This window comes from Tachysurus fulvidraco, chromosome 21 (genome assembly GCF_022655615.1).
Source record: "Tachysurus fulvidraco isolate hzauxx_2018 chromosome 21, HZAU_PFXX_2.0, whole genome shotgun sequence".
NCBI lineage: Eukaryota > Metazoa > Chordata > Actinopteri > Siluriformes > Bagridae > Tachysurus > Tachysurus fulvidraco.
Window position 1 is genome coordinate 12,953,248 of NC_062538.1, and position 15,999 is coordinate 12,969,246.

The window sequence follows — 15,999 nt, forward strand, 5'->3', positions numbered from 1 at the left end:
TGAATGACCAGAGAAAACCAATTTTATTTTAGCATAGAATGTGTGTTCATTAATGTTCCAACAGCAATGCTCTGACAATTACAAATCAACATAAATGGTGTCTTATTTACATTTATGTATAATGTTAATTTATTTTTTTATCTTTGAATGAAACTATAAGTTTTTAATGATTATTATAAAACCCTATAATTACTATAATTATAAATGTCCCATAATAAAAACTAGCAATCAATAGAAAGCTAGAAAACAGCAAACCACATGTTACAATAATGTTCTAAATACCTTAACGATAATATTAAGTTAATATTCTTGAAAGATAATAATGTGAGTTTAACGGGTTACAACCTTAAAAAATTACTCGGAGCAGATACATTAGCTGATAGAATTTTAGAAAAATTTAAAAATGCAATTAAAAACCATGTAATGCACCCAGTCCCTCTCCCGGCTGTAACACACGGACTACACTTCACGGTGCGCGCCGGAGACGCGTGCGGCGCGTTTGTCACTCACTTACCGCATGTTATCTGGAACAGTAATTGCTCGTTTACGCGCATGACCAGTTTAAAGCTTTGTGTCTTAGAACATTAATGAGGGCTCGCGTGGTCACAGGCTGGGTTATGATGACGGGGGGGTGTTAACCCCATCCACCCCACCCCCACATTTGCTCATAAAATATCAAAGTATTTCAACCTTTGCTTTTACAATGCAGTGCCATAAATGTAACGCGGAGAAAGGGCGTTGATATCAGAATGTTCACTTCAAAAAGAGCAGAGGGTGGATTTTAGTCCTATTATACGTAACTATTTCATGCTCAGGTTTTTAATTAAAAGCTTCTAAAGGCAAATCGAATACAACCCGATAATATGAGCATAAATAAGGTGCGCGTAAAAGTAAAGCTATGGCCACAACCGTAGTGCTGCTAAAGTTTCTTTGCGTAAAAAACTGCTTTGCCTTTTGTTCAGGGAGTCATGCATGGACACACGCGTGGATTATACAATATATAACAACAATATGTATAACAATATACTACAGAAGCGCGCGATAGAGCCGCACTGACCAGTGGAACTGCAGCGCAATCTAGGTGATGTCAGGGGTTTGTTTTGGGCTTGACTTCCTAAAGTGTATCAGTAAATTGGCCATTTAAATTAACCCCTTTTTATTAAAAGAATAGGAATGTCATGCGGTGCGAATGTAGAAAAGAGTAAAATTGGAAAGCTGTCTAACATTCAGTGTGAATCTGAAGAGATCTGTATAGCCAGGGTGTGTCACCTATGTGGAGATTCTGCAAACCCCCAGTTAAGTTTTCTGTTGTCCATCCTGAGTTCGGCTACAGAAACAAAGTAAGTGTTACATGTGAAGAGCCAAGACAACATCTGTCTGGGCCGATCGATTAACGCATTGCGCGCGCGCGTGTGTGTGTGCTTGTGTGTACGCGCACGTGCGCGTGTGTGTATATGCGCGCGCGCGCACGTGCGCGTACACACAAGCACACACGCACACATACCACTTTGACCTTTATAATTCACACTCGGTTAAAGACTAAAGCTATTAATGACTATTAATACGCATGCACTTAATTAAATCTGTTTTATTTTATTGACTTTATTCTTAGATCCATAAATATTTTAATAAGAGTTTATATTAAATAAAATGAGGAATATATATATATATATATATATATATATATATATATATATATATATATATATATATATATATATATATATATATATATATATATATATATATTATGGAGTTTGGAGTTCATACTTTGTTCATGAGGTTCTGATATAAATGAACAGTGCATATGTTTCTCTCTAATGCCATCCTCAATATACCTCTCAATTCCCGACGTACAATCGAGTTTAATGTAATGTTTAGTTCGCAAAATATGTGAAATAAATAATGAATGCAGTTTTTAAAAGCTGGAGATCCATCGCGGACTCATAAAAACAGGCTGTTACGAGCGCAGCTTTTGCCTCTGCTGATTTGGGCGCTTTTTTAACTCCGTGTGTTTAAATCGTCCTTAGTGGCGGGTTTTAAAGATGCGGTAGAAATGAGTCCGATTACAACCTCAAGGATTCTTCATTCACTCCATATTTTACTGTTGAAAAGTGCTTAAGTGTTCACTGAGTCTATCATCGAAAAAATGTTTGGAGACAGGATAGCAAATTAGAGAGAGAGAGAGAGAGAGAGAGAGAGAGAGAGAGAGAGAGAGAGAGAGAGAGAGAGAGAGAGAGAGAGAGAGAGAGATTTTACACTCAACATCATTAATGGGATCTTTTAAACCCATATAATATAATGTGAATTATATAAATGTATATAAATGATTAACAAGTGTTTAAACGTACTTTGTTAGTTCTAAATCCTACACTAGCACCAGTCAAAAAAGTAAACGAAGCAAACGGATAAGTCTGTGGGTTTGTGTTGAATGGATGTGCGAGACAACTCGAGACAAATCGATTGTGAAAAGACGCAAAAAGGTTGCATTCTGAAGGTTGTGGTGGGGAAGAGGGGGGCTGCGGTAAAAGGTTAATTACCGAAACCTGAGCAAAAAAGCGGCCATCTGGATGCTCTCTCTCTCTCTCTCTCTCTCTCTCTCTCTCTCTCTCTCTCTCTCTCACACACACACACACACACACACACACACACACACACACACACACAGCCACACACACACACACTCTGTCTCTCTCTCTCTGTCTCTTTCTCTCTCACTCTTTCTCTCTCTCTCTGTCTGTGTGTGTGTGTGTGTGTGTGTGTGTGTGTGTGTGTGTGTGTGTGTGTGTGTGTGTGTGTGTGTGTGTGTGTGTGTGTCTCGTGTGTGTGGGTGTATTAGTGGGTGTATCTTCTTTATCATACATATTTTGGGCGCATATTCAATAAATACTTCTAGATAAAAGGTGGCACAGTTTTACTGTTTTTGTATCTAATTTCTCACATCTGCTTGGCATTAAATGGCATTGCTCTAGACTTGCTGCTATTACAACAAATAAGGCTTTGCTCATATGGATGTGACAACGTAATCATGTGTAATAACACTCCACTATAGTGTGCTGTTTGATGGTTTTTTTATATTGCGACAGAACAAAGCAAAAACAACTAATTAACAGTGAGACAAAACTCTTTGTGGTCTGAAATGAAAGCAGGAATTCATCAGTGAAATTACTGGCGTGCTCATTGGCAAAGCAGGTCGTTTCGGAATAACACATATAAAAAATATATAAAGAGCAGGGGATACACTAGTGTGTGTGTGTGTGTGTGTGTGTGTGTGTGTGTGTGTGTGTGTGTGTGTGTGTGTGTGCGCGTGCGTGCGTGCGTGCGTGCGTGCGTGCGTGCGTGCGTGTGTGTGTGTGTACGTCTCTGATCAAATCAAAATAACAGTGGATGCGTGTCATCCCCGTGACATCACGTTTCAAACTTTTTTCTTACCAAATAATCTGAAAGTTTCATGGGCACATATATATATATATATATATATATATATATATATATATATATATATATATATATATATATATATATATATAGGGTGTATATATAGGGTTTAAAATCGCACCTAAAGTCTTATGGAATCATAACAAGCTGCAGTTTAAAGGGCCAGTGTTTTCTGCCTGAAAGTGAGTTTATGAACTTGAACATTATATTATATAAGAGCACTTGTATGCTTTCAGTTTATTTATTTATAATCTGCTTGTGTCATACATAGCATTCGCTTCTTCTGCTGGACGCCACAAACGAACTGATCGCAACAACTCTGGCTACATTTAAACAACAAACCCTTATCGAAACTTTGGGTGCTAAACAAATCCAGTGTAAAGACTGAAGACTTCCCGCTGCTGCAGAACTGCGAGGGCGCTTTGTTCTTATTAGTTTAAGAAAACTGAACTTTCTGTTCATGGTCCACAGCACAAGGTTGCATGCTTTTGCATGGCCACTGAACCTAAAGTATGTTCCTACGTATTTATCTGCTTGCCAGTGACAAGTTGTTCATTCATAGAGTTTCGTTGTTTAACACGCTGTTAGAAGCACAAAAATGGAGCATGTGACAAAATACATCACCAACCTGCTGGATCTGCTTTTAAAACCAGAACCCGGGCGTCTGGCACGAGACTAATACAAGTTTGTTAAGTTGTGATTATGTTGCGTGCATGACAATAAGAGCAAGACAATAACACAAGTTAAACTTCGCCCGACATTGCGTGTGATGCTGAGTTACCTGGATTTTGTATAAAAAGTACAATAACGAATATGACTGAAAGGTGCTCTTAAAGTTTCGCTCTGTGATACTGATCTGCGTTACTTGATATGTGCACGCAAAGACCGGAGCTCCGAATGAAGTTTGTCATGCCATGCTGGGCTGCGTTACTTGCCTGGCGTTAGTGCAGTCGTTGTAAAGCGCCTCGAAGTCCTTACGACTTATGAGCTTGCAGCGGTTCACGCCAGGCTGGATCGCTCCGAGGCCGCGCAGCACGCGCACCTGTTCCACTGTGCACACCACAGGCGAGATGTCCAGTCGCTTGAGTTTGGTGTAGACGGTATGCAGGCCGCCGACAAGGTGCTTCAGGAACAGGTCGAACACCTGTGGTAGACAGATCAGCTCCTGTCCGTCTACGGTAAACGAGGCCACTTTGACCCCGTGCACGTCGACCATTTTGCACTCGTTATTGCTGCTATTACTGGTGGTTCCGACAGGCCCGTTGTTGCTCGTATGGCCGCCTCCTCCGCTGCTGAGGAAGGCACTGATCATGTTGCCGGTGAGCCGCGGAGACTCAGTAGGGCTGGAATAAAGCGGGTCGGGCCGGAATAAAGCGCCCGCACCCGGTGTCGAGCTCGGGGAAAGCACCGGCGGAGTTGCCGACACGGCCATATTTCTTTCTGTTAAGTTTTTCCTCTTTCCCTGATACTATTCTCTCTCCTGCACGCACCGTTTGCTTTGCTTGCTCCCCCTTTCCCCGCTTTATTTCACGCGGTGCTTCTCATACGACAGGGAAAACTAGCACGCTCCTCGTGGACGGGACGGTTTACAATGAAGAGGACAGCGACCCAGCGGATGCATTAAGCCCAACCCACCTCCGAGTAAACTGACACCTCTTTCCTCCAATGAGCGGCGCCAAAACGCGCGCCTTCGCCTCCCTGGCGCTTTACTGTCAGGAACCTTTTGTTGTTAGCGGCGCGCAGCGGAACACAAGTTTCGGGACAGACGAGATCTAAATAATCCTACTGGAAAAATGAAAAAGAAAAAAGATATAAATTAGATCCTTGTTGTGTTAGACAATTACATTAGATGTTTTAATTAATCTAATAATGCATGGCCTTTAAATGCCTGCGATACCTTTATCTTATCCTCTGAGCAAACTTGACTTCCTCAGTAAAGATTCTCGCTCCTTAATGTCCATGCCCTATTATTCAGCCACATGATAACACTTCTGCCTTCTTAAACTTGCTTTTTGCTCACCAGCAGACATCAATTTACATTTTTCTTCTGATTCTTTGGAAACTAATTTCTGTTGTTTTATGTTGTATGTTTTGTATTGTCTCTTTTGGAAGAAACAACCTGTTTTACTCAGATTCCACTCATCCTTCACCGTGGGGGGTCAAAACTTTTGCGCCGAACTGTTTATTACAAACTCTGTGCATTCGTTTGTACCCTCGCGCACACGGCACTGTGTCGTAAAGCGCACTGTCAATAAGCGCACTGTTTATAACCGCACTGTTAATAACCGCACTGTTTATAACCGCACTAAAGTGTTGGAAATTAATCGAAATAGAGCTACATTATTAAGCCTATAAAAATGAATCCACTTTATATTAAATCCACCTTTCTCACACATATGTACCTATTTATCCATTTTCTTACCCAGTATAACTAATATTTAATACGCAATAAATCAGCCAGATGTTTAGAAGCCATTAAAGTGAATAAATGAAGTATGTTTTTAAGTAGAAACTAACAATACACTACTCTATAATTACTATTATTAGCAGGCTAGTTTTTTTTCGAAGCCTGTTTAATAAGATGAACTTCTAAAACTTTATTGATAAATATATTAAGGGTTATTCATTTTATTAATAAAGATTATGAATTTTATTGAAATTACTTTTTTCATTTTGTATGTTGGTCCAACTTGAATGAACGGAGTTAAACTTACACACTTTTTTTGTACATAAAAATGGTCATAAACTCGAACCTAGTGGTCACAACCGAACCCGGATTTCTGGCAACGTGAGACGGAGCGTTACGCGCTGCTTTCCGTCCCACGCGCGGCTTGAGGACCGACCGCCTCAGTAACAGGTGAATTGGTCTCATTTACGGTAGGCAACATAATGCTACTAATAGATTATATATTTGTTTAAATTGCATTTAGTATTAACAAGGATATCGCACTTAAAAGGTGAAAATAGTTTCTATAAATGAAACATTTTCTATTAAATCAGACTGACCACATTCCATTTTTTAGTAAGTTTAACAATTAGGAGGTCACATGACAAACAATTTAGTGAATTTACGGTATTTAAATGCGCACATCTTTTTCTCGTGATTGCATTAAGTTACATGATCATAATTCGTTTTAGTACAGACAGCAATATTTGATCATGTAATTTTTTTTTAAAGCCCTGAATAAAATGAAACCCTGCGCCCCCAGTGAAAGCCAATACCTTCCAACTGAGAATGATGGGGCCAAAAAAGTTGCCATAAAATTAATATAGGAATCATACCTAACCTTTTAGCACCAACTAATTCACAAGGAAGATTAATATTGTAATGAGTGCCTAAATGTCATGCAAATTCATGCCAAGAACTTGTGGAAATTAAAAAGCTTGTTGGCAATCTGGAAAATTAGACACATTTTTTACCTGGGTTTTCAATTGCACTTTGCCCCACTTTGTCTCATATGTAATCTTAATATCTTGCTAATTTGCATTCCCATGGGAAACATATGCACAGATTCCCTCTATACCTTCAGCACCGCCCTAAAATTGATATGCAGGTTTTTAATGTGTATGCTAATATGCATGTTCATTTCTCGCTGCAGAATGTTTCCATCAATCCTTAGCACATTTTTACTCTTGTTAAAAATGTAATAAATGTATAAGCATAATTTATAGTGTACATTTGATATTTGGTATTCAATAAAATTGGTTATAGTGTCCAAAGTGAAATCACATGATTAAACAATTCATGAATTATTTAGACATTGTTTTAAAGTCAAATTAATGTCTTGAATAACACTTTAAGTTTAAACTGTTATTAGAATGAAGTGGTATAGACTCTCTGATAATAACTTTGATCCTGTAATGGACTGACTTCCCACTCAGGGAGCCCACTGTCCCCAGAAATGGATCCACTTTGAATCCGGACCAGAATAAATTGTTTACTGGAGATGTTTAATGAATGACAATATCTTGATTAAAGTGTGTACTCTTAAAATCTTGGATCTACAATTAATCAATTAAATTTTTGATATGATTGGGCTGTTGTACAATCCACTGTGTTGGTGTAACTCAGGTCCATGCAGTATTCTACTATTCTAACGCTACTAATTTTAGATAATTAGCCTATTGTGAGAATGCTTATGCTTTATACATAAATAACAAAGCTTTATTCAAACTTTCTTCTCATATAGTGTTACAAATGAAAACATGCAGTTGCTAAAGCTAGCACCAGTGGAGAGCAGCAAACCTTTTAAGAAGAGATAAAAATTTTACCTGATGTAGACGTCTCCCAACATAAAAACTAATAACAGTACTGAAGGATTTCAGAACTTTTAGAAATATTTTTTTTCATGTCTGTCTGCAGTACAGAGATAGCTGTGTACAAGGCGCTGATACTTTCCCTACTGTTGAATTACTCCAGCTCAAGGCATGGGATCGAATGAAGCAACATCCCATCTCTAAAATCTGGCTACTGTTGACAGTGAGCTCCCAATTGCCACCATGGCCCTCTACTAGAAAGAACAATCTGTTATTCATTTCTATCTCCATTGGAACCAAAATGGTGGAAAGAAATTGAATATGTCAGAATTTGAGTGTGTTTGATGAAGTGAGTTAGATTTTGCAGAATTATTTCCTGGCTGTATTTTAGTATTATTAGACCTTCATGTTAGTGTAATTGTACAGCAAAATATTATAGTGGGCTCAAGCACAGATCATGTTCCTCATGAGGTAATGAAATGTATACACAAATCAACATCGATAAGAACTTGGAACTGCTTGTAATTTAGTTCTAATTTTACTGTTCCTCTTAAATTTATTACTGTTTTTATGTAAATTTTACTCTTCAATATGCTACACACATCAGCAAACAAGCAATCCATTGTGGCTGTAACACTTGCCAAAAATGCTGCTGAATATATGGTGAATGATCACCTCTTAATGCTACTTAAGAATGGACAAGCTTGTGTCTTGAGTATACCCAGTGAACTTAATTCCAGACAAGAAAGCTGCTGTGGATGATGTAATAATTGTTTGTGTTGGCAACCAAATCAGGGGTGACTTGGACTTCAAAATAAAAACTGCACTGACTGAATATTAGTAAAGCTAAAATTAATGTTAAAAACCCAATGATAAGCTGCTATTGTGATAATGAGATAATGGCTATGAGTAGTAATAGCAGTTGTAGTAGTAGCACATTATGGTTGCATTATTAAGACTATCATGTATTGATTACATTACTGCATCCTTAGTACAATTCACTACATTCTGTTATCCCACTGTGACACGTACATCCTACATACTTCCCGCTGCTTTTCTACTGTTCAATTTCACATCATACTTATTAAACAGTATTAATTCCATTAATATTAAGTATATTCAGTTATGTACAGTATACTATTATTTCTATTACATGCATATTTACTATTATTATATATAAGAAGTGGAAATACAAACCTATGATCTTTAAGTTTTCTCTCTCTCTCTCTCTCTCTCTCTCTCTCTCTCTCTCTCTCTCTCTCTCTGTCTCTCTCTCTCTCTCGCTCTCTCTTTTATAAATTCTTGTGAGACTATTTCTGCTAAAATATATTGTTTTTCACTTTCACTTTTTCACTATCTTTAGCATACATGTTTTCTTTAGCACGGTATTCTGTTTTTTCTAATCTTGTAAAATCACTGACAGTGTCTTTCCCTTGAGCTGTTGTTAGCATTAACTGAGCTCATGATAAACAATTAGGATAATCGTGAATGTTACACATGAGATACCTGTTTTTTCCTGTTTCATAAGATAGAAATAAATATTTCTAGATCATTCTAGCCTGTGAAATAAAATGTCAGCTAGTTTTATTAATAATAGCACCACTTTATCATGGTAACTCAGGTTGAATTTGTTTAGCATTGTTAAAATAGATTTCCTGTCAATCAGCTCTGCAAGTGGTTGGCATGTTTAAACACAGTTATGCTTTGATAACTAATCTTAGGATTAATGTACATTTATGGAAAGATTTATAACACATAATGTCCTCATGGAAGTTTCATTTGGAATGTTTATGGGACTGCTGACAGATGGTGTTATTCTGCATTGCTCTGCCACTAGTTACCTCTTCCTGCCAAAGATGTTCGTCATCAAAAAAGGAGTTGATTGAGAAATGAAATGAGCTGTGAAGTCTCCTTGAATTTGACTTCAAAGTTTTACTTAAATGTAGGAAAACAAGCTCACTGCCATTTTCAGTGACTGGAACTGAGCCACACCTTTGATAATTTTTTTAAACATTTGTTTGTTGATGTGCTTTGTAAATAAATCACGCATTACAACTTTTATGCCCTGTTAAAGATTGTGATATGGTTTTTAAGCTTTCTTAACTTTTCAGTACATGGACACTTGTCACTTGTCCTAGGACTTCTTTACCAAAAACTATTACCAAACAATAAATCCCTAAAGTCTGTCATTTCTTTGAAGCAGAGATCAGAGACAAATGAACTGACAGAAGACTGTAGCTAAAGCAGGTATGAACATTTGGAAGATAAAGGAACCTTGATTCTTGTAGAAAACATCATGGTATTTGAAGCTGCTTTCAAATCCAGCCGCGTAGATCTGCTTCCAAATGCATACAGTGATGGCAAGAGATGAAGACATCTTGCAAAAGCATGTCAGTGTGTGCTGCAAGAACAAGACAGTGACAACACCACTTAGTCATAAAGCAGATGCTCATATCCAAAGCAACTTACAAGCTGTGCTAACAGTGAACATGAATTACAAGACTGATAAACATGTTTTATGATATGCAGTAGCTCTGAGAAAAGAAACACTAGTATATATACTAAGAAAAAGAAGTAAAAGAAGAAGCCATACTTAATTGAAATGATATTGGTGAGTTTGGTGAATTTGGCTATATTCAAATTCAAATATTCAAATATATATATATATATATATATATATATATATATATATATATATATATATATATATATATATATATATATATAAAATTATAAATATATATAAAATTATATATATAAGAATATATATTTACTAAATTAAAATTTTGCCAAAATATTGTTAAAATTTACAACTGAACTCACCAATATCATTTCAATTCAGGATGGCTTCTTCTTTTACTTCTTTTTCTTAGTCAAATATTTGCTATTGTCCTAGCCTAAAGGCTTAATGTATCCACATTCGATTAGTATGGTGAACAGAGTGTATGGAGGGGAATGTGTAGATGTGTGGATAGTTGTCCTGTGTCTGATTGTATATGTTTTACAAAGCAAGTTACAAACTCAAAAAATTCTGCATTGTAATTCTGACAACACTACAGGGTACAAGGTTTGAAGAGTTAACTAAGTGTGAACTATTTAAAAATTACACCTGAATGGGTCCATGCCACCAACCAGCAAGCTACTGTAAATGAGGATGTCCATGCTACATGAGGCTATTAAACTGGCTTAGAACAAGGTGACAGTGTTTCCAGGTCCAAATGGATGACCCACATAGACCTGTATGAAATTAATTATTTCAAGTGTATTATCATAATGTACATGGGCAGTTAGGATAACACCCTGAACTGTTTCATTGGCCAGTTCCATTGGCCAGGCATTTGGCACAATCTTTATAAGTGCGCCATTGCATCTCCTTCCATTAATCGAGGTCCACTTCAAAAGAATTGATGTGGACATGGTCAATGAAGATGTTAGTTCTTGTGGATCCATGCTCAACACACAGGTAAATGAGAAGTCCCAAAGTGACTGGTCCAGACACTTTGTCCTGGTTCCCAAGTCTGAATAGGCAGTCAATTTGCATTTTTGTGTTGGATGTGGCTCTTTTTTTATTATTGACCCTGGAATTGACAAATAGATATTGGCAAATTCCTTTAACCATAATTCATATAACTTCAACACTGTTTGGTTTACATCAATTTGTCACCATTCTGTTTTGGCTGACCAGAGTCCAAGAGTCCCACCTACCACTGCTTACTTTATTATCTAACATTATATTTTATAGTAATGAATGACAATGGCACCCTAAGCATCTGAGGCATTTAATGAACCTAATTTATCTATTTTTTATATATAAGTTGTATGTAAAAGTTTTTATAAAATAAACAGACCTTATGTTCCCATATTTTCAGAATTCTTCACGTTTAGAAAAGGCTGCAAAACTGTGGCAGTGGGGGCATTGACTGTGTGCTGGTTTATGAATCTAGGGCAGAATAGAGAGAATGTGTAAGGAATAAGCGCATACCTGTTGGTGATTAATGAACAAGTATTTGTTTCAGTGAATGACTAAGAGACGATAAAGTAGGCAATGAGAGAGTGCAGATTTGTGCTTAGAGGCACAAGACTCAAACATTGAATGCTGAGCTGTGTGTGTGTGTGCTGAGCTCTGTGTGTGTGTGTGTGTATGTGTGTGTGTGTGTGTGTGTGTGTGTGTGTGTGTGTGTGTGTGTGTGTGTGTGTGTGTGTGTGTGTGTGTGTGTGTGAGAGAGAGAGAGAGAGAGAGAGAGAGAGAGAGAGAGAGAGAGAGAGAGAGCATCTTAAAATTGAGCCTGAAAATCACTTAGAAAAAAGAGAACATTAAGAGTTAAGAGTTGACAGGCAAGTTAAGAGTTATCATATTGTTATTAGTAGTATTTACAGCAAAACATCATGAATCATGAAAATCCTAAGATTGTTATTAGAAGACCTGGCAAACAATTTCAAATCATGAGTCAAATTCTTGAGCAATCAACAAACAGCATATCGCCTGAGAATATCGAAAATACACAAACCAAAAAACAGAATTAGGTTGTGAACTGGAAAGTAACTACAGAGAACAAAATAGCTTGGTAAAGTCAGACCAGCAAACACTGAATGTTAAGAGGTAAGTGTAACGAAGACAGAGAGAAGGTGGGAGACAACCAACAATAAGACAAGGAGATATATATATATATATCATATATATATAAGCCCTAACCCTAACCCTAGGAGGTGTTAGACCGTGTTCTTCTTACTTTAAGAGTGGTGAAAAGTATGAAGAAGTATGGACACCCCAATTCATCTGTGATGAGTAATACATATTTTTACCTTCTCAAAACACTAGGTATGTTGGTTGATCTAAAGCAAATATGAGTATTTATAGCATAATTAATTTTAAAGGTAAACATTCCTACTTAGTTTTCTGTTCTTGCTGTGAACAGCCATATTGGTTATGCATTAGTTGCTATATAGGAGGCATTAAAAATAATAAAAAGCAATAATGTTTGTGTATTGCATATCGTGTTCCTCTATGGGCATCCTAAAATTCAACAAAATTTTTTTATGAAGGTCCAGTAATAAAATGTCCTGCTTACAAAGATCTGGATAAGCTGCTAACATCACAGAATGATGACTGCAATTGTCTTTTAATTCTTAACCATAAGTGATTATTTATAAATAAAGCCACTTAAACTGGCTGTTTTGGAACTTCACGTTATTACTTTTAAGTAGTGTCTTAGGCTCAAAAATAGATCTGTACATGTAAGTGTATTTTTTTATCCCACTCCCTCAGAAACTTTAACTAATCTTACCCTCTCCAAGATTTTATGTTTTTATTGAACCATAGCTGTTCAAATATCTAGAGGATGTTCATTCCACCATGTAGGTGGCAGAACAGAGAAGAGTCTTGATGCATATCTTCCTTGTACCCTGAGAGATGATGGGACCAGTCAGAGTCCCATGCTAGAAGATCCCCTGGAGCATGGTGCAGAAGAAAAGGACAAACGATTGTCCATGGTTATTCCAAGGTTTTGTGCAGTGACTAAAGGAGGTATCAGGATTCTGAATTAGTTAGATTAGATTTCAGCTGATGAGCTGTCATCCATATTGCAATGTCTAGAGGACCAAGTACTGAGCCTTTAGAAGCACTAGTGGAAAAATTAGATGGGAATAGATGTCAATCTTCTCCATGTCACCTGATATAACTGATCTTCTAAGTAGGAAGCAAACTCTTGCCATTTTGGTGGATCCAACAGCATGTAGCTTCTCAGTAACAGCCAAAAGCATAATCTTTATGGCTTGCCCCACTTTGAAACCACTGTTTGGGATCTTGCTGGTTGTTCTGTAAGAGATAGAGAGACATGATTATAAACAGTGTGTTCAAAGATTTTTAGAAAGAAAACAGTTGCTGATGTCTGGGGGGATCCAGAACAGGTTACTTTAGAATGGGAATAACCCTTAAAGCTCGCTTGAAGGAAGCTGGTACATTTCTAGATGTTATGGAACCATTTATGATCGTAGTAATGAAGGCCAGGGGATCTTGTGAGATGGTCTGGGGCATTGTGGAAGGGACTGGATCCACTGGGCAGATGAAAGGATTGTAAGACAAGATGACTTATATGATCTCTTTTGTTGATAAAAATGTGTGTATAGTGTAAGGGAAGTCAAGGTAGAAGTTAATTAGAAAGATAAGCAAAAATGTTTAAAATCATCTCATCATAAAAGTCTTCAGTAGTCAGGGAGGATGGAGCAGAAAGAGCTGGTGAGTTAAGTGGGTGCTTTATGCCTTTCTTGTGAAAATCCTGTACATTTAACACAGTGAAAATATGCATAAACAGTTATCAATGTTAGTAAATTCTCACTGCAGAAATTGCAACTGGTCCCTGTGGAAGCTGGGGCATGGTTGAGTGCCATTTTGTGAATGAAGAGCAAAGCTGAGGTAGGTAAGTGGTTAAAGTCACACAAGTGAGAGCAAAGAGAGCGAGAGAGCTGAGCACACAAAGCCATGTGTGTGAACATGAGTTTGTGTATGTTCATTGAAATTGTACCGCTGAAAAGCAAAAGCAATGACAAAGTGAGTTTCGAGTTCTCAAGCCTTTCTCCAATTTGCTCTTTCCCAAACCTCCTAAGGTGAATACACTTTTCCTATTTCCTTCCTGAACACCAGAGGGAAGTTCTGGCAGGTTTTTTACTGTACTGTACATAACATGCTTTGGTGGGTTCAGGCTTTGGGTGCAGCACATAGGGGGAAGCTGAGGTGTGTACACAGGGATATTCACAAATACCCGTTAGTGCCCATCACTATTCAATTCAGGGGTCAGAAGAATAGTATCAAACTTTTATTAATTTTTGATAAAGTGATTCACCAGCATTTTTATTATTATTACAGGAAATGTGTGTAAATGAGTCCTGTGAAAAAAGTTGAATGGTGTAGACTGTGCACTGGTGGCGTTGCCTCTAGGGATTTTCCTCTGGAACAGCAGCTCTCCAGCACACCTTCAACCAAAGTTGAAAGTTATTCACAGGTGGTTTGCAGGATGTTGTAAATATCAGTTTGTAAATCTACTCGCTTCCTTAAAAGCATCATTGTGCCCATTACCACTACTCAAGGTCCTTCTTTAAAAGAACTGGCATGGACATTATTGGGCCATTAGAATGGACTGCATGAGTGCTTCACGTTGTACTAGTTTTGGTGGACTATGCAAAACAATACCTGGAAGCAGTGTCTTTGTCTCGGTGAATAGTGAAGCTGAAGCAAACTTCCACGTCCTTATTTAGAAGCCTGACTTAGAGATTCTGACTGATCAAGGCACTCATTTTATGTCTACACACTGGAGTAGCTATCACTGAAGAATTTGCTACAGGCGCAAGAATGTCAATCCTGGCTGTATAATACGCAGTCTCCTTAAACCTTAGAGAGATGTGTCCCCTGTGGTTTAGTTCCAGAGAGGGAGAAGCTGGGACCTGAGGTAAACTTAAAATCGGCAGTTATTTCCATTCTTTTCCCCATGGAAACCTTCTCTCACTGTCATAATTCACAGAGGTTGCCAAGTGGCAGCAGGAATGTTTTCTGACGTGTTATGAACTCTCCCTGGGTGCACTAACCACATAGAACACCACGCTGAGACACAGAGAAAAAGAATGATTTCTGTCATTTTAATCATGGCATGTCTTTTGCCAGATAGGCTGGTTTGAGTATTTTAGAAACTGCTGATGTCCTAGAATTTTCACAAACTTGACTTTACACAGAATTGTTCAAAATAAAATAAAAAAAATAAATAAAAAAAAGTGACAGTTCTGTGAGTAAAATGGCCTTGTTGTGAAGAGATGTCAGAAGAAATTGGTTTGAGTTGCCAGGAAGGAAATAGTAACTCAAACAAGCACTTAGTAAACCATCTCAGGTGGATGAAGTACAGCAGCAGACGGATACATTGGGTTTACTCTCTCATTAATAAGATGCTTTTGCAGACCCTTTGCTCTCAGGTATTTTGTTTTACATTTTTTTACATTCATTCTGTGCTAAATCTAAACAAAAGATTTGGAAAATAATTATAACTGTGCAAGTATACTGTAGCTTACTATGATTTCCTTTAAATCTTTTCACATGTAGGCAATATAAGTCTATTTCATATTTTGCTGTTAGAGACTAGAGAAAATTGATGTGTAAATATGTAATAGCACATGATCCTTACACCAATACAACATTTAAATGACTGTATATTACAATCACACCCCCAGTGTCACCCATATGAGGATGGGTCCCCCTTGAGTCCGGTTCCTCTCAAGGTTTCTTCCTTTACCAATTTAAGGGAGTTTTTCCTTGCCACTGCT

The 15,999-nt window shown here is 37.5% G+C and overlaps 1 protein-coding gene across 4 annotated transcripts in view; it reads right to left on the reverse strand.

The window, feature by feature from the left end:
• dacha (dachshund a) overlaps positions 1 to 5,155 on the reverse strand; it is a 113,008-nt gene extending 107,853 nt beyond the window's left edge. The window contains exon 1 of one of the 4 annotated variants that reach the window (XM_027140005.2): positions 4,374 to 5,138. In XM_027140005.2, the coding sequence (XP_026995806.1) occupies positions 4,374 to 4,870 (497 nt within the window). In that variant the 5' untranslated portion in view covers positions 4,871 to 5,138. Of the gene's footprint in view, positions 1 to 4,373 lie in introns of all 4 variants that reach the window. The other 3 variants (XM_027140004.2, XM_027140003.2, XM_027140001.2) reach the window with 3 other exon arrangements.
• Positions 5,156 to 15,999: the final 10,844 nt, after the last annotated feature.